At 38.8% G+C, this 24,552-nt stretch overlaps 1 protein-coding gene across 2 annotated transcripts in view; it reads left to right on the forward strand.

Moving 5' to 3' along the window:
* The first annotated feature begins 1,137 nt into the window (after positions 1-1,137).
* The window catches only part of SHQ1 (SHQ1, H/ACA ribonucleoprotein assembly factor), a 46,108-nt gene continuing 22,693 nt past the window's right edge, over positions 1,138-24,552 (forward strand). Inside the window, exons 1-10 of one of the 2 annotated variants that reach the window (XM_082059877.1) lie at positions 1,138-1,163; positions 2,221-2,404; positions 3,399-3,463; positions 4,343-4,465; positions 5,256-5,407; positions 7,525-7,637; positions 9,485-9,612; positions 18,806-18,960; positions 20,530-20,583; positions 23,077-23,200. In XM_082059877.1, the coding sequence (XP_081916003.1) occupies positions 2,262-2,404; positions 3,399-3,463; positions 4,343-4,465; positions 5,256-5,407; positions 7,525-7,637; positions 9,485-9,612; positions 18,806-18,960; positions 20,530-20,583; positions 23,077-23,200 (1,057 nt within the window). In that variant the 5' untranslated portion in view covers positions 1,138-1,163; positions 2,221-2,261. Of the gene's footprint in view, positions 1,164-1,259; positions 1,367-2,220; positions 2,405-3,398; positions 3,464-4,342; positions 4,466-5,255; positions 5,408-7,524; positions 7,638-9,484; positions 9,613-18,805; positions 18,961-20,529; positions 20,584-23,076; positions 23,201-24,552 lie in introns of those variants that run through there. The other variant, XM_082059878.1, reaches the window with a different exon arrangement.

A 24,552-nucleotide genomic window follows, 5' to 3' on the forward strand; every position in this document is an offset into this window, starting at 1 on the left:
AAGAAGAAGGAGCAAAAGTAAAGCTATGAAGATATCATGTTATCATGAACACAGTAATTCTGTAAGTGAAACTGCTAACGATTATAAACTCCTGGAAAATGAAATCTATGGAGGAAGGGAACTCAGCATAAAATGCATTATATTTGGGGGAACAACTTTTCTGCTTTTAGCAATTTTTGAACTCCTTGTTGTATTTTCTCCGTAATGCTGTATTTATTTTGATTCATCAGGATCTGCATCTATTCACATTGTAAATCTTGTTCACATTTATTCCCTGTCCTTAGAAGAAACAACGTAACTGAGAATTCCTGTTGGCAGTGCTGATGGAGTCACTCTTCTGTGTATTTCTGCAGCCATCCACTTCGATGTATTTTAGTTCTTGAAATCATTTTATCCTTACCACAATTTAAATTACATTAGGCCCAAACCTTCCATTCCTATTTACTCAGTTCTTAACTCCATTCTCTCCTCTCTAGAGGCGCTTGTTCTCACTACATGCTTTACTTACACATACAAGCACTTCTTACATGCTGTGAGACACATCATTTACTTTCAGTAGCCTGTTATGTTTAAGATACAGTACGTGACCGTGTCAGATGCTTACAGTTTTAAGTAATACCTGCGGCTATCACAGAGGAGGAAAGAGCTGAGGTTGTCAGATGTTCATGCCGCACCCCATCCTGACTGGCATTCTCATAGCTTGATCAGGATGACAGTAATTAAGGGGTAAAATGCTACTTTTGTTTCTTGAAACACCACGTCTGGCCCACCACATCATTACTTTTGTTAAAAAACAAGGTCAGTGGGGGAGAAATCTAAGGGAAAGAAAGATCCCCTTCACCGGCGGGGCCCGGGGCGCCCCAGCCACCACCTGACCGTGAGGGGAGGCCAGGCCGACGGCTGGTGGAGCCCCTCTCAGCCTCCCGCCCGGGACAGAGGCTGCTCGCTTGCCGGTACTACAGTTTCACATCCCTTCCGCCTGTGTCCCGCTCCGAAGGCGGGCAGCGGCCAGAGGGGCGGCCCGTGAGGGCGGCAGCCGGGGCTGGTTCCCGCCCGCCGGGGCTGCCTGCGCATGCGCGTTCCCGCCCCCCGGGGCGGTGGAGACGGCCGCGGGACGCGCGGTGAGTGGTGGTGGGATGGCGGGCGAACTGGTCGCTGTCTCGGTGGGCACGGCCGGAGCGGCGTTCTCTCCGTGGGCAGCCGCGGCCCTGGCGGGCTCGCTCCTCTAGGAGGCCTCGGGAGGGGTGGTGGCGCTTTGCGGCCCTTGGCCGTGGTGCGGCTCTGCTGGGGGAGCCCGGCTCGGCCCTTCCCGCACCGCGGGCCCCGGTCGTCAGGGGCGCGGCCGGGGCTGCCTAGTGTGCCCCCGGTACGGCTTGGAGGCCGGGCTTTGGCCCAGGGTAACGAGCAGCGGAGGGAAATCATGTCTTGCTGTGGTGCCTTTGAGGGAAAGCGAAGGGTTCGTTCCTTTTCCTGCCAGCCTCGTGCTGCAACAGAAACTTAATAGTTCTGCTAGCTGTTTGTGGTGCTTTCGTGTTTTTTTTTGTGTGTGTGGGTTGTTTTTTTTTTTTTGGTGGTTGTTGTTTTGTGTCTTTTCTGTTTTTTTTTTTTTTAATTTATTTTCTTTAGTGCGTGGCGGCCTTTTCACAGAAGCTTCATTTTTGGGATACCTTTTTTTTAGGTTGGGTCTGGGGTGTTGCATTTCTATGGGATGGATATCAGCGGTCCCCAGGCCGAGGTTTGTCCAGGAACCTCCAGATCAGTTTGGGGCTGTTAATTAGTGTCGGGGCCTAAACGTGCAGCAGCGCTGAGAAGCTCCGAGCGGGAGCTTTGGGGCTGCTCTTACATGTTACAAAGCTCTGAGTCGGGAAAATAAAAGTGCAGGCTGGCCTGTCATCCTTCAAGGGTCTAAATGAGCTGGTGGATTTTTGTTACCTCTTATCCTGTATTGTTAGTGTGTGGTGTTTAAATAGATAAGAAGATCCATAGAAATGTACATTGGCTTGCAAGTGTTCTTCAAGCCAGGTGTTCCCTATCTAGATTCAACTCAATAAACACACAACAGCTGCTCAGCCTGGGAACGAGTTGTATCTGTATCTTCTTTGGCATGTGGAAGATAATTTTGTGAGAATGTTCTTCGTACAGAATTTTGAAGAGACAACTATTTGCTGTCATAAATTGGGAACCACAATAATATTTTCTTGTTTTCCTTTTTTTTGATAGGGCCACACAGCCAGTGGTTGCTGTTCCTGCTGGATTCCATCATGATAACTCCAGCTTTTGAGCTGACCCAGGATCCGGATTTTCTTACAATAATAATCAAAGTACCTTATGCCAGAGCTTCAGAGTTTGATGTGTATTTCGAAGGGGAAGATTTTAAATTTTATGCTAAGCCATACTTTCTCAGGCAAGTAGCGGAAGGATTTAAAGAAATTGAACTTCATAAAATAAATAAAACCCAGTAGGGAATGAACTTTATTTTAGTCTCTTCAGAACATTCCTCATCTGCAACTCTTACATTGTAGATTGCAGACAGCCCATTTTTTTCAAATATTTTTTTAATGGATCTGGCCTCATTGTTTTTAGGCATTAAATCACATTAAAGGGAGTTTAAAGGAATATTTTTCCAAGTTTACTTTATGATAGATTTTTAATTATAAAATGGTAAGACAATTCTCCGAATTTATGGAAGTTGCTGTTGAGAGCCAGATACAGTGTATTTGGTGAAGAGTAGATTTTGATGCACTCATAAGAACATAAGGGAAGAAAAGTTGTGTGAGCCTGGGCAGTAGGAAATGAGGTTCCAGGTGTATCTTTTCTCTAGACAGCAAGTTCCCCACTGTGCTGTAGGAAAGGAACAAGAAGCAATCTCAGTATGAAATTGTTAAGAGACCTTTGGCATGTAAGAGCTGACAAATTATTCACCTTCCTTATTTTCTCTTTCCTGTATCATTGGACATTCTTCCCCTATTATACATTAGTAAACCACAAGGGATTTTACTGGACTGGTTGAATGCTGTGAATTAGTTATTTGGAATATCAGTACAAGAATTCCTGTCGCTGTGAGTTAGCTCTGAGGTTTTTAAATTGCAGATCTTCCAAGTGTTGCACATAGTGCCAAGGGTATCATTTCTGTGGTGGCTGTGACCTTGTCCAAACTGTGAAATGAGGAGTTGCAAATTTTCTCTTATCTCAGAGGCTGTTGTCTTGTACCAATAGTTAGAGAAAAAGATTTTTGAAGTACATTGGGATTTAACTGTGTGACTTCCCTTAGTATCAATAGTAGTCGTGTAGTTAGGTCCTTTGTACTTTTGGAATGTGCCTTTCATTTTTATGGGCTGAGATGGTAAGTTGCACAAGTAGTCAGGCGTTCAATGAGACATCTCATTTTTTGCCTGCAGATTGACACTTCCTGGAAGAATTGTAGAAGATGGCAGAGAAAAAGCATGTTATGATACAGACAAAGGTATTAGTTGATGTTCTCAGTGTAGATGTCATTAAAACACTACTGTCTCTCCAATAATTTATATGTTGCTACACTGGAATTGCTTAGAATTTAAGTGAAGTATATGATACTGTAAATAAAGGTAAACTTTCTGATATGTTATGTAGTATAAAAAAATCTTGCTTTGGCCTAAATAAGTACAATAAATCCTTTGTTAAGCACAAAGGATGTGTTCAGGACTGTCCTAATAAGGAAGAAATTATGTGCAAGTCTCCTTCAGAGCCTGTGGGGACTAGGCATGTTGTAGTACCAACATCATTAGGCCAGTAAATCTGCAAAGAAGTCAGGTAGTGCTGAGTAGAAGTGAGGTAATCCTGAGGCAGTCTCTTGGCTATGTCTTAAGAGAGAAGACGTTAGACTTTCTCCACACCTTGAAGTGGAAGGTATTTCTGGAATAAAATATGTACCTTCTGGAATTAATGTATTAATTAAAAAAAACGTAGCAATAAAACCTATCATTTGCTGCTTCCTAAGCCTTTATTACATGCTTGGCTTAAGACAATAATGGAGTTTTCTATGATATTCTGTTTATTGCTTGATTGGTAGAAGGATTAAAAATAAAATAAAGCTTGTATCCTGTTGGTTTGTGTTCAAACAATGTGAATCAAGAGACCAGAACTAGTTAAATGTTCTCTTTCATGCTTTATTGTTAAAATTTTTGATTTTTGTGAAAGTTGTGAAGTAAGGTTAAAAATATGCACAGAGAGCGATGCATAATAAAATACTACCTGCATGTGTCCCAGATTCTGTGAGCCTTTTTCATTAGAGGAAAAATGCACTTTTTTTCTTTTTATCTTGGATGTTTTAATGCAATAACTGTATTCTGACTTTTATTTTAAGGAACTTTTACAATTCAGTTACCTAAGGAGATTCCTGGCCAATATTTTGAGGGACTGGACATGCTGACATCTCTTTTAGCACCAAAGAAATCAAGATCAGCAAAACCTTTAGTAGAAGAGATAGGTAAGACAAAAAAATCTCACTTAAACTTGTGATATAGGTACATAATGAAATAGTTATAGGCTTAAAGAGTGATATATGGAGAAAAATAGAGTGTTTCTATTGTTGCCTAATCCAAGGTACAAGAAGCATGTGAATGAATCTGAAAGTATGGTTAGGTATAAAAATACATGTGCTGTAGGTGATACACGTGTTGTCTTAAAGGCTTAGTTACATTTACGTTTTTCCAAAATATGCTTAACATATGCTAATCCTTTGTAGATCTTTGTACCCCTCTAGTGGCTGTATAATACAGACACATTTGAGTCTTCTGCTTTCTACAAGCTCGCACAACTGAACTTTTAGCTGAAATAGTAGAAGCTAATTAAAAGCCCAGGGTCTAGTGGATGACTTGCTTAACATCAGTATGTAACAGACAAGAAGGTTTGACTATCTGCGTTTAATTTTTAATACCCATCTTAAATTTTTGATAACATCACTTTGCTTCTGTCAGGATTCTCTTAGCATCAAATTCTGGTCTTGTTGAAATCAGTGGAACAATTAATTCAGTCTTTAAGTAACTAAATAACTTCAGTGTTCCTGGTCTTCATTTTTAAAAGTTGGAGAGTTTGGAGCAGGAACTATGGATTGCTGATGTAAGCATCTGCCCCTGTGACCCAGCCTCGTATAAGATTTCTTAAAAGATGTAGTAAAATGAGAGAGGTTTATTGTCTTACCATTGTTTGCCTTTCTGTTAAAGCATATGTATTTTCTATGTAATAATTTTCTTTCTCTGACCATACAATATTTACAGCTGCCTCTGCTGAGTTATCTGAGGAGGAGGAAGAAGAGTTTGACTGGGAAATAGAGCAGACCCCTTACAAAGAAAGTGCAGAAAACACTCTACCACTGCAGTACCGTTATGGATTTGGGAATTTGCGCTCAGGGGTGTTCCAGCGGCTGCAGGTGGATGCATTTTCATCTTTTCCTATAATAAAAGTTCTGGGTAACTTTCTGATTAGGTAGGGTTCCTGGCTCATTCTGTAGTCAGGAGGGGACCATTGGATAACCATTCTTCTCCATTATCCCATTCTGTAACAGAGAATATTCTGCTTTTTGCATGTGGTAGTATGGACAAACCCTTGTTTGTGCAGAAGTAGGGGGTGATCAAGACTGAGTTAATTGTGTAGCAAAGTCAACAGGCTGGTCTGTTTCTGTGAAAATGTTGGTGTTAGAGGAAGGGGCTGAATGGGGTCCTTGGTAAAAATGGCCCCTGGCTGTGGGCTGCTGTCACCAGCAGGGCTCAACTGGCCTATGGAGGAACAGAGAGAAAGGCCTGTGTGGGGTAGACCACTTACCAGCTGAGTAGTTCTGGCAAGATGCAAACAGTCTACCGGCTTTTAACAGTCTGCTGTTAACGCTTTTGCTGTGTATTTGGTATTGTCTTCTATTCTGACTTCAAACATATTTAACATCCATGTACAGTATACTTCAGGTGCCATAAATTTTAATTTATTTTTAAATTACAAAGAAATTACTAAATTGAAAACAAAAAATACACAACAACAACAACAAAGAAACCCCAAAAAACCCAAAATAAACCTGGCTAATCGATAAGTCCTGTTATCACTGCTGCATCAAATTTCTTTTCATTGTGAAATTCAATGGCAATTTTCTCTTTTTACTTCTTATTTTAGACTTGATTTTCTCACAGGACAATAACTTTTGAAGTGTGCGTTCTTAAAGGTGTCTGCCCACCTGGAATCTGGGGGATTTACTAGAGTTATGCTAATGCACTGAAATTTGCTTTTTTGGATTAATTGATAGGATAGGAGCTTTAAAATGCAGTTACTTTGCTCTTGAGCATTCAGCAATTTCTTTAATTCATGAATAGATTGAAGCTAATCTACAACCTGTACCATGCCAGGTAGTATAATAATATTCATAGTATACAGAGATTTTATTAAAATAGTGGATGATAACCTGATTTTTTTGGTAGTGTTCTTACTTTAAGCAGTTTAAGTTTAAAGCAATTTAATCATGTAACTCTGTAACTCATAAATGTATGAAGTTTAGTATTTTCTGGGTTTGGAGCAGGATTGCTATTTATGGAGAAAGTATTTACATTCTGTTAGGATATATACACTGGCTTATTACCATGAAATTCGTAAAGAAGTACATTTCCTATCAGCATTAATGTACCACTACCTAATGATGCTTAAAAGGGCACTGCAATTGTCCATTAATTAATGTCTGACCACTTCAGAGTGCGAGAGTAATCTCAAAAGTCACAAGAACAGTATCTATGACTTTTATTTTTGTTGTGGTTGTGTGCTTTTGTTAAACATTGCAAATTTTATCATAATGCAAAATAACCCACCTGCCTTATGATAAAGTGGCCTGAACACGCTTCATAATACCGTGAAATCTAAGGAGCTTCAAATAATTGAATTTCCTTGGAATGCTGATGTTTTATTTGCACATTGGAGCCTGAATTTGCAGGATTTGAAAGGGAGATTGAAGTGCATCTAGGGTTGAAGTGCATCTAGGGCAACAAAGATGATTAAGGGAGTGGAGCATCTCCCTTATGAAGAAAGGCTGAGGGAGCTGGGTCTCTTTAGTTTGGAGGAGACTGAGGGGTGACCTTATTAATGCTTATAAATATATAAAGGGTGAGTGCCACGAGGACGGAGCCAGGCTCTTCTCGGTGGCAAACAATGATAGGACAAGGGGTAATGGGGTCAAGTTGGAACACAAGAGGTTCCACTTAAATTTGAGAAAAAACTTCTTCTCAGTGAGGGTGACAGACACTGGAACAGGCTGCCCAGGGGGGTTGTGGAGTATCCTTCTCTGGAGACATTCAAAACCCACCTGGACATGTTCCTGTGCGACCTCACCTAGGTGTTCCTGCTCCAGCAGGGGGACTGGACTAGATGATCTTTTGAGGTCCCTTCCAATCCCAAACATACTGTGATACTGTGATTTCAATGGAATACTGATAAGCATCTTTCCTAAACTTTTACTGAATGCATCTTGCTTATCATACCTGTGGCTTGGTCTTACTATTTTTGTTCCATTTGCAGGATGAACTCAGTGATGTTATTGACATCAAGGATCCAGACCAAACTCCTGTAGGTGAACGTAGGAGGAAACGCTTGGCAGCTGAGGCTGCCAAGTTTGACCCCGATCATTACCTGTGAGTATCGATTTACTTCACCTGGTCAAGTAAAAGTACCTCACTTGAAACATATTCACTTTTTCTTTTCATAAATAATTGGGTTTAAGATCACTTTAAAAAATAATAGCTTTGTTTGTTTCTTTGTCTCATCACAGCAAGCCTTAGAGGATCTTCTTAAGTATGACACTGACGCAAGACATTGCTTATCTGTTTTGGGATTACTCTACTGTTTAATTACTGCTTAAGTCTGTAGTCAAGCAGGGCCTGCTCTGAACTGTTGCAGAATGTTTTTTCATAGCTTGCCTCTCCAGCAGCTGAATAGCCAATCCCTGCCAGCACTTTTGGATTGTAGATGTCAGAACTTTGTTTTCTTCTTGTGAAACAAGGATTACTGAACAATCCTGGGCTATGAGGAAGTAAATCTGAGTTTAAGTTATGAAGGTTTTCTGGAGGCCACTTTGTTCTTTGCCTTCATCACATGGAACCTTTTTTTATGGCAGAATGAGGAAAAAAGTTCCAAACCAAGACTTTGTTTCTTTGTGCTTCATCTCACGTATTGAAGGTGGAAATGAGTCTGCATGCCTTTCAAGTTGGGGTATTTCAGGTCAAGTTAGGTTCAGAAGCTTCCAGATAAGTAAACTGAATTGAAACTGTGAGATCTATTAATATAGTAATTCCTGCAAAATGGTTTAACCCATTTTCTTTGCAAACTTGGAATTTTTGCTCAGCCAGGTGTCCCAGAGGCAGTTGCATGTCTTTGTGTAGCACATAGCAAAGTTTTCTTGAAACCTCACTTGGAAGTACATTTCACTAGAAGTGAAGCAGTTCCTAAACTATAATGTGATGCAGATTATAGTAATTGCAAGTTTCCATCTTAGAACCTGTATTCTAGCCTGGTAGATGAGCTACAACCATTTAGTTTAATGGCTGTGTTTTGGAGGCTTCAGAACAGAAATCGCTTTCCTGTGTACCCTAATGAGAAGGACAGCCCAGGGAGAAACAGTGGCACACAGAAGTATTTTGTTGCCTTTGAGAAAAATGCACACTGGCTGATATCTAAGTTACTTTATAAAGACACTGAAGATAGGCATAAAAAAATCTGTCAGCACAAGGGTAAAGCAAGTTACATTCTTTGTTCAGTAGACTGGGCAGGTTTTATATGATGATTACGAAGGTATTAAAAAACTTTGTGCTTTTTTTTTTTTTTCCCAGTGCTCAGTATTTGTACTGTTGTTTGGCTTGAAGAGAAAGCTTAAATGATAAGAGGAGGCTTAGAACTTGAATCATTTAGTATAAATTGTCCCAGAGTTACTGTATTGAGATTTTCACCACAGCGGCTTTGTGCTGAGGTCATCTCTCTTCCAGAATTCATGTACAGTTCTTTTTCTACCTTGCTACGGCTTACCTAAAAGTCAGTCCCGGTCCCTACTTTGCCCTTCTGCTGCACACCCTTCCTCCCCAAAGTATACGCAGTTTTAAAGTGGGACAGCTTCCCAGTAAAATCAAGTTTGCTGCCAGCAACATTCTCTGAGAAGTCTTCTCTTCGGAATGTTTTCCCTTAGATTACTGCAGAACAAGTCAGGTTTCTTCACCTTCATGTCATGCTGCAACTCTTCAATTTTCTGGGTGGCTCAGGAAAGGTGGAGGAAGTAAGGAGTACTATGAGATAGTGCTTATACTTTTAATAATTACTATTATTTTCTGGTTTTAAGTCAAAGAACAGAAAGTAGTCAGGTTTGTTGTATTTATGATGTATGGAAGATAGCCTGGAGCTAAATCAAGTGTATTCTATGTATGCAGTAAAGTATACCCACATACACTATAAATTGACATGAATAACATATGACCTTTTTTTTTTTTTCTAGAGCTGATTTTTTTGAAGATGAAGCTATTCTGCAGATTTTGAAGTACAAACCATGGTGGGTTGATGCTCATAAAAAAATGATAGACTTGAAGGGAGAAAGTCATCAAGAACATGACACTCGTACATTTGGTGAGAACATATATATGTACACATCTGTAGCTTGAATGATAATTGCTGTAATACCATGTTATCTTCTACGTTATTGTTCTTAAAGGAAGAAGTATGGTTTTACCCTACAATTTTCTGTCTTTACCTGTTCTTAGAGGAGTATTCTATTACTTCTCCTGTCCTCAAATAATTTTTTTTCTCGGAGGGACAGTTAAGTACTGAGATCTTTGAGACAGTTGGAGCAGTTGACAATATGTTTGTTATAAAGTGTTTATTTCATCTTAAGCTTTTACCTGTTAATCGTGTAGTATGTACTCTCTTTTTCATCTGCATTACATATTTTGGAGTTAACTGTTCTTAAAGGCCATTCTAGAATTTCAGATATTTATGAAGAAAAAGTTCCCTTCTAAGGGTGTGCAGTAATCTTTTAAGATTTCAAAGTAGCTTCCAGTGTCAGTAAGACATGGCATCTGAAATCAAATCAAACCTATCTTTGTGTAGTGATTGTGGTAGCTAGCAAATGAATATTGTGTTTCTGGTACTTATTCACTCTTTCATTTTTTTTCAAGAATTTTTTTCTCCCTCTCCTAGTTGTGTTTTCAATGGAAAAAATAGTCAAAGCTGGTTTTTGTGCCCACTACCAAATATGGTTCAGATAGTTTGCAGCAAATTTCCCAAGAATGAGCTGTGGAAGATTGTGCTAATGTCAGCCCTTCTGTCTGTTTGGTAACATGTCCTCTGTAGGATGCTGTATTTACACAGTATGACAGAAGTTCATGGCATTTATTACTCTACTGCTGTTTTATGGGTCTTGGAGACCTTTTTGGAAGGAAAATCTTTGTGTCCATATAGAAACTAAAAGGGATGCTTTCAGGTTTAGTAGGTGACCTTGTAACAGAACAGTTAACAGATAACTGAGTTTACCTTTCTGTAGACAGTGACTGCACAGAGCATTACGAGTTACTATTACGCTTATTCTTTTATTGTCCTTTGTTCATTTCCTATGTAGTATGAAAATCCAATATTACTAAAGTAGATAATGATAATCCCTTCACCAGAGGTTCTTAACAAATATTAATGCACTAATAATACCTGCGCTTTCATATTTTCTACAGGAGAACAACAATGGAATTTGGGTAAATGTTGTGTATTTTGCTGTGAATGTAATCTGATCTTCATTACTGGTCTCTTTTCAGCCTCTGAAGCCAGAAATTGTTAATTATACCCATCATAAGCATTTGGTTTAAAAAGTATTGGACAAAGGTACAAGAGGCTTGAAAATAGAATAACGAGGGGTTCTTTTGTTTGTTTTTATCCATTCACTCCTTAGTAAATGAAACACTGCTATAATGTTTGCCTGGGTTAAGGAATATAATGAAAAATATTATGAAAATTTAGAGCTGCTGGATGATTTTATTGATAAAGTATATTTTTGCTTCAAATTGAGATTCTGATGAAAAACACAGATGAATGTTGCTGGGTTCTAGAGGCAACCACAACAGACGAACTACTCAAAAGCCCGGCAAGCCTGCTCATGACAGTTGTGCAGAAAATGGGGCTACATAAAGGATTGTATTTTCTTTAAACCAGGGGTGTAAAACTCAGTTTCACCAGGGGCCACATCAGCCTCACGGTTGCCTTCGAAGGGCTGAATGTAATTTTAGGACTGTATAAATGTAGGAGTAGTTACCTACCTTTTCCCCACAAAGACCTCAGTTTTCATAATTGTTACTGCTGTTTCATTGACAAAAGTGCCTGAGGATCTGAAACTGTTGGGTTCCTAAACCTGAGTGAGTTGTGGTGAAAGGAGCCACCATGAGAGGGAGTACAGGTTCCACTTGAAGGTCTCTTATGAAGGGAAATAGGAAAGGGCAGGAGGTGAGTCCAGGCTGTTGGACCTGGAAACTGATCATCAATAGGATGAGTTCCATGTGGTTTTGTGTTGGTTTTATGCTTTGTCAAAGGGATGGTCTGGGTAATCTGAGTTACACATTCAGGAGTTCTTACAAGCTGAATGCAATTTGACTGCATATCTGCATGGATATGTATTCAAGTGCGCATGCTTAGTAAGTGGAAGTGACATAGAAAAGGCACATAAATGAAGCAAAGACTGTGCTAACTGAAGGGCTTTCTGTACCACTTGAGAAATTTTACGTTATTTCCACTAGAGCTGGGGAGAAGTCTGACTGCATTAAGCCAAGGTGAGCTATGCAGCTGGAAGGATGAGGAGGCTGTCACTAGTGCTTCACTCTGAAAAGCAAAAGGGTACTCGAGCATGGAAGCTCTAGGGACACAAACGTTATACATATTGCAGTATGGTCTAAGGTTTTTTTATGAAGTGATGCGTGGTGAGTGTTTGAACCTGTGCATGCACATGTTGCCCTGCAGGTAGGTGTGAGGTCAAACTTCTTTTTTTAATAAAAAACAGATACAGATGTCCGCTGTTTACTTTTGAACCCTTTTAAGGGCATAAAGGAGGAGGGGTTGACACCTTCATGCAGTTTCTTTTTATTGCTTGTGGAAAGGGGCATAACATTAAGATTATCCAGATTTCTTACTTGCCCTGAGTTCCAAATTCATGTCTTATGTTAAGGAAAGCATCTAAAATAAGGTAATGTCCATAATTTTCTGTGATGAGGACTTCCAAGCATACAGCTTTTAAGGAGACCTCAGATATTGAGGTGCGTAAAACATGCACAATTTGTAGTAGGTGTACTGCCATGACCAGCCTGCAGAAAACATTTGTCTGTCCTACATGAACATTATGGTCTTGATTAAACATGTGCTGTCCAAAGCCGTTACCCAAGAACATAGAAGCAGAGGAATGATGGAAATCACATGCTGTCAGGTGTGCAGCATCTCATACTGAGGAAGTCTGCTGCCCTCAGATATGAAATGGTGTGTCTTTTTAGAGGGGTGTTCATTGAAGGTAAATGACTGTTTGGGAAGACAAGGAGGTTGGAATGGTAGTGTTAACATTGATGGCAGATTACAGGCTGTCACAGTATTGAGGTATTGGCACTAGAATTTGGCACCTGGTACCTTTATAGTCCCTGTATTTTGGGCTCTGTTTTTGCTGCCATTAGGACAGTTCCCACCTACACAGTGTCTGTGGAATCAGGAGTGTCACTGGGAACTGACTCCTCAAGTTACTATATGGAAAAGTGAATTTAGTGGGGGAAAGTGAAATAAAAACTAGCAGGTTCTTTAAAAGTATATTTTCTTATTCAGCAACACCGAACCAAGAGAATTATTTTTTGTTTCTTCCTTTTGCTGATTTATATTGATGTTTTTATCTTCATTGGTTTCTTGGAATGAAAAACTGTTTTGCTTTTGTCTTTATCATGTCTTTGACTACAAGGAATAACTAGAAATACAGATTTTTTTAATTTTTTTTTTAATGGCACTACAATTAACTGAAGGTTTTGTTTGGTTGATTACTGCTCTTTCATCCCTGGTTATTCTCTATTCTGTTTTCACATCATGAGGTTTTTTGAATGTCTTATTACCAGATTTTTTTTCTTTTTGGATCAGCTCTTCTCACAAACATTTAAAGTTTTCAGCTCTCTTCTGTCCTTACCTTGAATCTATTTTTATATAGCCTTTTTACTTTTTCTCCAGCTTGTTTGTCTGGTGTGTGTATTTTGTCTTTTTAAAATTTCTTATTTTATTGTCCTAAGTGTCTTGTCTCTTTTGTCCTTTTTTACATTTTACTCTGTGTGTTGCAATGGTTCTCTTATTGCCCTTTGTGGTTTTTTGTTTGTTTATTTCCCCCTAGGCTTGTTAGCCACCAGGCAGCTGAGATTATTGCCTTTGCAGTATGGCTGAGGAACCCAAAGAAGTAGAGAGCAGTTTTCACCATCATGTTTGCAGCAAAATAGCATTTTTGGACTGGACGTCTCTAAAGCTGCCAGGCCCAGATTTTGTTCATGCTTACAATGTCTAGTGCAAGTCAAGTAATACTCTGCAAAGCCTGACTCATTACACAGCCTGTCCCATGAGGGAGTAACACTTTCAGAAAGCGTGCTTTCTGCTGCTGCTGAAGTTCACATGAGAGCCTTGCTTCTAGAGATTCCAGATGAAATGTTTTGTATTTTCATTCAACTCAATTAAAAGTCCATTTTTATTCTATTTCAAATTGCACATCTGCAAAAACTCCTTTTTAGGCAACACAATAATCTTCAAAGACATATGCTGATATATGCATTTAGTGTAACTTTTATATGCTCAAGGGATAATTTATTTTGTTTATGGTAACCTAGCACAGTTACCAGTGACCATTCTCTTTCTAATTCCTGAAGAATTTGCTCTCTACTGACTAATCTCATCCTTTATCTGGTGTTGCTGATTCCTTAACTCGCAGGGACAGAAATACACATTTAAGAAATGTAATATTGTAGCATAGTATTTTAGTTAACATTAAAAAAAAAACCACAACAAACCAACTAAAAGACAACAACAACAAAAACCGAAAACATCAACAAAACCCAAGGATCAGAGTTATTTTCCTTCAAGACAGCTTTCCTTCAAGACTTGGCTTGACAGGACCAGAACCTAAGGCTCTCCTTCCACCAGAAGGCCAGAGCAGCTGATTCTCAGAGGTCCCTTCTGAACCGTACTGCCCTGGTTCTCTGAGTCTGACCACTACATTAGCTATCTGTCTAGATAGCACGTCTTATCTGAGTACTTCTAACACATAGAACAATAAGTGTCACAGTAGTCTATATCTCTAGATCTTACACAGGCTTGATTTAAGTGATGCAATCGGCAGTGTAAAATACCAGTAAGACCGTAACAAAGCACCCTGTAGCTGTCAGACCTCATCTTCCCCTTTTGAGACTAACCTGTGCTTCATTGAAGATCAGGTACTGAAGAGAGATTTGAAGTATCTTGATTTTTAACATGAAGAATCGCTAGTTTAAAATAAGTAAAGGAGATTATTAAAATGCAAGGGCAATCTCTGTAGTATTGTCTGACACTTACTTTGTATGTGAGATTAGTTTGCCTGATTCCTTTAGACATGGATATATTAATACACACTTATACTGTGGCTAGAAGCAGCGTGATTTTGGCACTGAAAATGTACAAAACATTTTAAAAATCAAACTGAAAACTTGCAAATGTAGTACTTGATAAGTAGCAGCAGATGCTGCTTTACATTAGATTAATAGTAATTGTACAGGTATTGTTAATAAAACATTGGTAACACGAGTGTACAAAATACAGGCTTAATATAGCAGAAAGTGTAATTACAGTTCTTCTTGTTCTGTTAATCTTATACTATGTACTTGTATTTTTGAATTAGGAAAACAAAGTACGTGGCAGTTTTGACATATTCATAATGAGTTTCAGGCCTGGATAATTTATTATTCAGAAACGTTAAGGAAAGCATAGATATTTATTTGCAAAATTGAAGTATTTTCTCCAGAGAGAGAAATTTTATTTAGAACACCTGGCACTTTGCAGTGAGGTAATGAACATCTTGTAACATTTCCCTTTGGGAATTGTCTAGTCTACCTCTTGTTTGCTGTTGTCTAGCAGACTTGCATTTTCTGTGTTCATTGGCCAGTTGTCTATGTTATGATGCTTCAAAGAGTTTGGATTTTAGAGGAAGAAAACGTTATCCCATATGTTTAATGAAATTCCTTAGGAGTTTCTTTGCTTTCTGCTTAGAAGGGAAGTGTGGTTCACATATACGTGTTCCTCTAGAATGCGGTTTTTGGGGAATCTAACAAATACTTTTTAGTAAGACTTTAAAAAGTTGGTTCAAGTTGTAGTTGCTGATTAAGAAGAGTGGATTCTCAGTAGTGGATCCAGTACTGAATGTAATCAGTTTTTGAAGGAAAACTATGGGTACAACTTGACAGCTAATGGTAGCAAGCATGTTGAGGGGGCCTAGAAATATGAGAGTGCTGTCTTAGCTGATTTGTGTCCATCAGAGCAGGTATTCTACCTGTGATAGATTCTCAGATGCTTTGAAGGAATTGACTAGCTTCTTCGTAACAAACTTCTTTATTACTGTAGTCATCAAAAGTGGTTTTAAGCTTTATGAATCTGACCTGCTGTAGTAGTCTTTGGTTTGCTTTTCAGAACTTCTTTTCCTTCTTTAGCTTCAGTTTCATCTTCTCTTTTGAGCTGCTCCTGAGGGTGAAAGTGCCATGTGCATAGATTTTATAATAAATTGTGTTGTACTCCATGGGAGGGTATTCTACTGAAAGTTAGCTGAAAGTGGAAATGCCTTTTTTCTTTCCAATTGGACCTTCTAACTGTAAACACCCTGTTGTGATACCTCTTTAAACCCACCCTACTGTAGCAGCTTGCAGAGTGGTTTTATGTTATGTTCTTCAGAAACTAATTTTTTTCAAATGTGTTACAACTCTGCACATATGGTTTTATAGATAATTTTAGTATGAATGACAAAGGTGACTCACTGAAGAACCAATGCAATTTAAGAACTTACAAAGAAATTTGCTGATAGAATACATCATCTATATTAGTGATTTAAGGAATAACACTGAACTGCATTGCACTAACAGAAAAACAAGAATTAGAACTGCTGTAGTCTTGCTGAGTTGTCACTTTGTACTAGATCATACCAAGTGGAAGAGATTGGCTTTCTCAAGATGATATAAAAGCTGGGATTTATTTTTGTGGGACCTTGTAAATAAATGGAGGCTGGCTTGACTCCAGAGAAATGTTTAGCTCATCAAGAAGTTTCCATAGGAATGTAAATCAAGTATTTTATGGTTATGAAGCTGATAGAAACATCAAAAAAGTTCATAAAGAAGAAACATTCAAAAAATGTTTTTCTTAATTTGTAATTTTGTGTCTTGATATGAGGTGTATGCTTATGTACATGCCTTTGGCATCACAAACATTTGTTTCAAAACATGTCATAAAATTAGAAAACTTGTAGAAAGCTCCTGCGATAAAGGAGACCACATGTCTTATAGACAGATTGTATCCCTGAGAATGTGGATTGTGTAAAATTATGATGAGCACTGTTTGAGAAGAAATGTCTATAAGTACACTTGCAATCATCATCCTTATGATGCAGAAATGGGCAAGATGTGTAAAAAGGAACTTGGTTTACTAGGAATTCTATAGAATAGAATTGTATAGAATATCCTGAGTTGGAATGGATCCACAAGAATCATCGAGTCCAGCCACTGTCCCTGCATATGACAATTCCACAGTTCACACCATGTGAACTCCATGAGGAGCTGTCATCTTTTCTTTCTGTAACCTGTGCTGTAACACCCCCCTCCAGGGATGTAGCTGCTTGTGTCCCAAGGGTGCAGGGCTTGGGATCACAGGCTCTGCCCACCTGCCTGACCTTGGCTTCTGCTGCTGAGAAGGAGCTGTGAGAAAGTCTGCAGAAAAATAAGAACAGTCAAATTGCAGGTAGAATTGTTGAGATGGGGTCATTAGTAGCTCAAGGATTCCAGAGGTAAATACCAGTGTGGAAGATATAAAATCATAAACTGGAAAAACAGAGAATCAGGTTGAGGCAGAAATTGTTGGGTTATTGGGTCAAGTTGTTAGGGCTGATGAAGCTGGTGGAAGGCGGCAGCTCAACAATATTCAAGGGTTTGTCTTGAGGAGCCCCAAAGGCTGACCCCAGGTGCCTGCTTCATCTCGGTGTGTTAATCATTAATTATTTTAGACTTTTAAGTTTACCTTTTGTCTACAGCTTTTCTCTGCCCCAGCTAAGTATGCCTGAACCTAGTGATTTCAAAAAGGGTGGTAAAAGAATAATTGAGATTTTGATATTAATTGTAAGGTTTTGGGTTGTGCCCCCCTTCCCCCACCAATAAATAATTAAAATTAAATGAGTCGAAGGGCACATTATGTATCTACCCCTGGTACTTAGGGTTTATTTTGAAAGAGTAACAGGAGTACTGCATTAGGCTTGTTCCTGTCTTCAGAGAAGTCTCCTCCAGTGAGTGGCAGTTTAAACTCAGGCTGGTTCCAGTGTTACTCATGCTCGAACAAATCATGGAATGGGACAAAGCGTCAGCTGTCAAGCCAGCGACATTGCTTTCTCCTGTCAAGTCACCTTGTGCCTGTGCCTTTCTTCTGTGGTGTGACCAGAACGTGCTCACTACATGTGTCGTGTTCAGTTGGTGTGGAGTGCCTGTGCTCTGTGCAGCCGGGGTGAAAATCTCTCAGCTCTGGCTTCTGGCTGGTTTAATCACACTAACTGGCTTCTTATGTTACTCTGAGTTTGTACAGAAGTGGCTTCTAGTCGGTTGTCTGCTTATCTCTACTGTTATTTCAAGGCAATTCTGCCATCCTTTCTACAGTTTTAAGTACTCTTCAGAAGGGTTACCATTCAATATTCGGTCTTAGCTATCCATGTGTATGTCACTGTTTCCTAGAGAAATAGTTGAATGCATTGTCACAGCATGCCTGCTGTGGTGTCGTTGTCACCTTCCTTATGAATCCCAAAGAGAAAGTACTGGGTGAGAAGATTTCTTTTTTTTTTTTTTTTTTTTTTTTTTTTGAGTTGGGTCAATATAGCTGGTCTGAACTAAATGAGGTACACAGAAGGTAAGCAAAATATGATGGTCACTGGTGGTGGATACCATGGTTCTTTGGAAGGATATGCAGCTTTTATATCAGTGTTGCTGGGGACAGGGTTTTGATCTTTCTTTGGTCTTCCTCAGAAACTGGAAGGATGTTATCAGACAGCATAAATGAAGCCTCCAAATCATGCTGAGGTTATGAGTCAAAATTGATGATGCTTAGACATACAGAATTGTACCTTTCTTTCCCCCTCCCCCTGTCCCTATTTCTTTAGTTTCTACCCTTTTCTACAATAAGAAAATATATTTGATTTTGTTTTCTTATTTTGATCTCATATGATGTGGGCTTAAGAAGCTTCAGCTTACTCAGATTCTGAGTGTGCATTTATCTCTGTATAAGATACCCAGGCATCCACAGAAATTCTTGGCACTTTCATCACAGTTCAGAATTGCCAGTTTGTGCACACAGTACTTTGCAGCGTTGGAATATGACTTTGAAAGGGCTGTACCAGAGTTTAATAAAAGTTAAAAATGAAAGTAAGGATGATTTAGACTTTTTCTCTGGAGTGATGAACGACTTGTGATTAGTAACACACTTCTTTTTAAAGAGACTGTCCAAGTAGTGTTATCACCTATTAAAATGAATGTGCCAACTTTAAATTCATAATCAATTATCCTTCTTATAGTTGTCTTATCTGAAGAAGAGAGAGAGCAGCTGAGAAAGTTCACAAATAAATCTTATCTTCTGGATAAAAGAAGCCGTCATCATATATATCTTGGTTTAATTGATATCCTTCTGGCGTATTGCTATGAAATTTGTGTCAATGAAGGAGACAAGAATGTAAGTAAAAAAAATTAGTATGTTTTAGGAACCTAGTGCTGACCCTGTACTGTCATTTAGGAAACTTACCTTTTACTTTAAAACTTACTAACAAGCATTAAAAAAATATATATAATTGAGTAATTTGAAATACTTTTTATCTCTAAATTGAGCTGTTGGATGTGTTTAGGGATTAATATGATTTCTAAATACTTCTGTTCTTCTAGACCAGCATTTTAGCTGTGGGAGAGAAGTGGAGATGCAGGAGACTCCAGACAATTTGATGAAGGGTTTGGAGGGGAAGCCGTATGAGGAACGGCTGAAGTCACTTGGTTTGTTCAGCTTGGAGGAGACTGAGGGGAAACCTCATGGTGGCTACAGCTTCCTCACAAGAGGAGGGGCAGGGGCAGGGGCTGAGCTCTTTTCTCTGGCAACCAAAGACAGAACCTGAGGGAATGGCAGAAAGATGTGCCAGGGGAGGTTCAGGTTGGACATTAGGAAAAGGTTCTTCACCCAGAGGGTGCTGGAGCACTGGAACAGGAGGTGTCACAGCCCCAAGCCTGACAGTGTTCAAGAAGCGATTGGACAACGTCCTCAGGAACGTGGTGTGAATTTTGGGGTTGTCCTATGCAGGGACAGGAGTTGCACTCGATGATCCTTTTGTGTCCCTTCCTACTCTGGTTATTCTATGATTCTATGACTTACTTCCCACATACAACTTTTTGCTTAGCATCTCCTCTGCTGATTCTAACCAAGATGATGTTTTCTCAATGTTTTTAATCAGAATATTGGAACATATGATCAAAACCAATCTGTCTTAGACTGAATTGCAGGGCATGGACTGTAGAATGGCAGAAGTGTCCAGACCTGCTTATTCAACAGAATAAGATGGTTGTTGTATTGCGTGTTAGTGTTGCACAAAATTGCAAATAAGGAAGGAACCCAGTTGTACAAATCTTTATTGATCTTTGCAGTAACCATATGGTATATGTTGAAAACACATCGTGATTTTTTTTTTTTTTTTTTTTTTAATAGGAAACCCAAGACATTCAGGCCATACAAATCTTTACTCGAGCCAGAGTTACAGATCAGGGCTTCGTGGCTTTTTGCCTGATCATCCCACTAGACCATGCTACCACACAAATACTATGAATCTGTCACTTTTTAAGAAAAATGACATTTTACATGTACTGCTGGCTTTAGGATCCTTTCTGAAAGCCAAGAGTCTTGAGCTGTTTTCATGAAACAAGGCATTTTAGCTTGAGCTTTGTTGATTCAAGTTTCTGTTTCTTGGTGAAAAGGGACAGAATTCCTCTATAATACAGTTTTTTGTGATTGCTGTTGTATTTTAAAGGCTTTGTGCATGGGCTAGATATTCCCAGTACGGAAACCAATTTAGTTATTTAACATATGCATTGCAGTATACTTTTAATGCTGTCCTGTGGCCATTTCAATGCACATAATGTAATTACTACTTCGTATTCACAAAGGTTCTTAAATTACTGCCAGAATGTTATCTTAAATAGTTTGCCAGCAGTCTTGAATGTTGAATTAGATAATAGTTGTTTTATGGTGTCCTTTTATAATCAGGTTGAATCATCTTGGAACGTTAGGAAACTGAGTGCAACGTTGTGCTGGCTGGAGGTAAGTTAAAATTTAAGTGTATTGTTTGGTTTTGGTATTGTATATTGGTATTGTATATTGCTTTTGTGGAAGGCTTACACTTCCAGTACTGAAGATGTATTAAGTGTATGTCCTCTTTTCAATAAATGTTACAAGAACTTGATCACGATTTCTGGGCTCCCAAGTACTAGTAGCCTCAGGAGGCTGGAGTGCAACCTCTCATCTGTCTGGGTTCTAAGCCTTCTTCTGGCCCATTCTGGAAAAGCTAGGGATAAGCACTGCGAAAAGGCTGCTCAGCTACATGCTGTCCCTAGTTCCTGGGCTTGATTCACAAGTCCTGACCTTTATTTAGGAAGTAATTGTAGTTATTCCTCACATATGTCCACAGTATGTGTGTGCAACTCCATGCTTAGGGCAAGAAAACAGAGCCTTTTGGCTCCTTGATCAGAACTCATAAATATCTTCCCGTTTAACTGGCTAAAGCATGTTAAAATAGAAAGGGCATAAAGGGCAGAAAAAGCAGGGAATGTAATTTCTTTGGGTTCTTCTGTCCTTTAGGTCCTACCTTAATAACTTTTGAGGATGGCAGGCCTTAATAAAGCAGCTTGTTGTTCACTTGTGGGGTTTTTGACTGCTGAACCTTTCTTCAGCCTTCCCCGTTCATCATTTGGCACTTCCAGCTTGCTCTTTCTCTTGACTGCAGATCAGGTGGTTTCTGTGTTCCCCTTCGTTCTGCTGTGTGCCGTCAGAGTATGTTGGAGGGTGGAACTGGGAAGCCCAGAAGTAAATGCAAACCAATTATAGGAAAAGCTCTTAGAACTCCTTCCCTGCCCCATATTTCATATTCTTGTAGCAAGAAAACCTCAGTTCTGTAGTTGCAAACCTGTTGTCTCATTCAGGCTTTGATCGTGTGATCTTTCAGACAAGTGCTGAATATGTTTTTTTCGGGTTTCTTGCAGAGTCAATGGCCATGGGTTGCTTTACCCGCCCCCCCTCTTTTCAGTGGTACTGCAGCACCCACCACCACTGGTATCAACATAGCCTTTCAGATCGTTTACTGGAAGCACGCAGGCCTGTGTAATTAAGTTGTTGCAGAGCTGGGAGTGGAAGGCACTTCACCTGGCCTGTAGGCCATGGCTTTTTATGATGGCAGCAAGCTAGAAAGGACCGTCCCTCCCTCATTCCTGAAATTACTGAGCCAACTCTGAGTTTGCAGGATCAAAAATGAAATTTGTGACAGGATTTTTGGGTTCTGTCCTTCAAACATTCCTAGTAGCAGCCAATGTTACATTCAGTACAGATCAGTTAGTTTTAATTTGTTTCCAGTTGAATGTTCTGCAGTAGCAAGTCACAAAGGAGGGCAGTTAAAATGCAGTGATTGCCGTAACTCTTGAAGTTTTTTAAGATCCATATTCTAACACAGCGAGGGAGTTTTCTGCATGTGCTTATCCTATAATGTAGCAGCTCTTGGCGCAGCCTGTGCCAACAGTATATTTCACACCCAGAAAATTCAGTCTCCTGGCACCAAGCTGTTAATAACTATATCTGTTATACAAACCATGTAGAGGCGGGTGTTTTCATCAATCTGTAAACAAAATTGCCTCAGCTATGGTTTATTTGAACTGACTGCCATTTTGCTGTGTGTGACATGTACACACCTTAGACTCTAAATATTAAATAACAAAACATAAATGATTTAAATGCTTACCAGCAACCCATTAAAATGAAAAATGAGTTAAAGCAGTCACATAATACGAAAAAGTGCTGGCTGTCAGCAAAGTGTTTTAATTAATTTTAATAAATTGAGAGTTCAAGATGAAATAGGTATTTTTATTTGAATTCATAAATGGAATATTGTGTCTTGAAAAGTGAAAGCCAAAAAGGAAATTGCTCTCTTAAGAAAGTCTTTAATAACTCATTAATGCCTGTGGCCTGAGTAAATTAGAGGTCTTCCTCACTTGTGAAGGAAGACAATGAACCACTTTCCTTGGGCAGATATATTTATCCCTGTCTTGAATGTCTATAATTTTCATGAAAGGCAGAGTCATGTATCATTTTTAAAGATCTTATATGTACACATGTATTTTGTTAATATCACGTGGTTTTAATTTTTCTTTATTCTTAAAAGGCTTTTTATAGTTTCCCCTTAATATATATAATAATGTGGGACAGATGTAATTTATTGCTTTAATCTAAACAATGGAAAAAGTCGAGTTAAATGTTTTATTCTAATGTTCTCTACATTCTTATTTTTTTTACGTTCAAAACCACTAAATTGTATAGAACTTCTGTTATTCTGCCATGCAAACTGAATGTGGAGTGTCTTGTTTCTGTGTAACATCTTGATATCCATATTTATTAAACCACAGATTTTTAGATGCATAATATATTAAAATGTGCTTTTCTTGCTATGCTGCTATGACTTCCTTTTTTTAAAGGAGAATTAAAAAAAAACCTAATTCTTTGTATTGAAAAGCACAAAGAGTAATGCAGATTTTTCACTAATACACACAGAGTTTCACCAGCATTCATGACGTCCTGGTATCTTTTGGAAGAAGAGTGCTCTGCTATCCCCTGCACAGACACTTCGGATTAGTGACACGTGCCTTCAATGATACAGTCATGATACTGCAACTAGGTACGTTTTTTAGAGATTGGAAGTGATGACTATGTAGCCACATTGTTTGTATGTCTGTCTTTTTAATAACTTTTTTGGCCAATTTCACCCAAACTTGATAGATATCAACATTCCTGGACATCTTGTGGTTTTGTGAAAATGGGACTGTGGAGAGAACAAAATTGATGTCCTTACTAGGAAAATGCCCCCCAGAGCAACTCATTTATTAGCCAGTGAACAATACGTGCAGTTGTGGTGTAAATTCAGCTGTATTATTCATGCCAGAAAATCCACACATAAGAACTGTTATGAATGTCTCATCCCGAGAAAAGTCTTTTATCAGATCTTGTATCTTAATAAATTGGGATATTCCAACTGTGATTTGTAAAGCTTTAGGGAAAAGGTCTTCAGAGAAAATAATAGTTTATTGTAATTGTTCATGTTGTGTTGATTTTTGAAGTATTTTTCTCTATACTGTATTTGTCTGTCTGTGAACAGATTTTTCTGGTGGAAAAGACCATATTAATGAAACTTTTGTTATGGTAGGTTAGATACTATAGTTGGCTTAGACCTTATTCTAAAGGTGTCTTAAGTTTTTATTTCAAAGCAGGGTCAGTTTTTGTTGCAAGTGTAGCTGGAGTCCAGTTGTCTTCTGTTCATCTTTAATTATCTGACTGAAGCCCTGTTAAAAAAGATTGTCAGATTTCTGATTACTTCCATGATTTATTCCCACCTAAGGGAAGTTTTTGAAAGCATCCTCTTCGGTTGCTCCAGCTGTTCTGTTTGACCGAGTTCTCCTCATCATGGTTTTGCAGTTCATTTTGCAGCTTTGTTGCATGAGTTACTGTTTGGAAGAACTATTTCTTTAGAATTTTGACAGGAAGCTTACCTTAATGTTGAGTTCCAGCCCCCCTTGCCACTTTCTTTTTCTAGAATTAGATCTTCTGTTATGTTTGTTTGTTTTTTAACTTGAGCCATTCCATTATATTTTTTTTTTTACTGTTCAAAGTATTCAGTTTCCAGCCATCTTAATTCCTAAATTGTTCCATTGTGTGTGCCAGTTTAGAGTTGCCATTCTGAACCACACATTTGAGGGCAAGGGGTAGTTTTGTGGTTGATATTCAGTGTTCAAGTTCTTTGTAGGATTAAAGCAAAGTGTTTGAGATGACTCTGTGGTAAGTCCAGTGGTAACCTGGGAAGAACTGAAATCCTGAATTTGTATCAGCATTGAAACTTGTTTTGCATCATTGTTCTTTTAGTACTTCCTATATAATTTTCCTGTGTTAGGAGCAGAGGTCAAAATCTGTGTCTTGCATTTGTTTATGGGTTATTTGTTTTGGTTGGTTGGTTTGTTTTGTTTGTTTTTTGTGGGC

This window comes from Streptopelia decaocto, assembly GCF_964273445.1.
Source record: "Streptopelia decaocto genome assembly, chromosome: 8".
Classification (NCBI taxonomy): Eukaryota; Metazoa; Chordata; class Aves; order Columbiformes; family Columbidae; genus Streptopelia; species Streptopelia decaocto.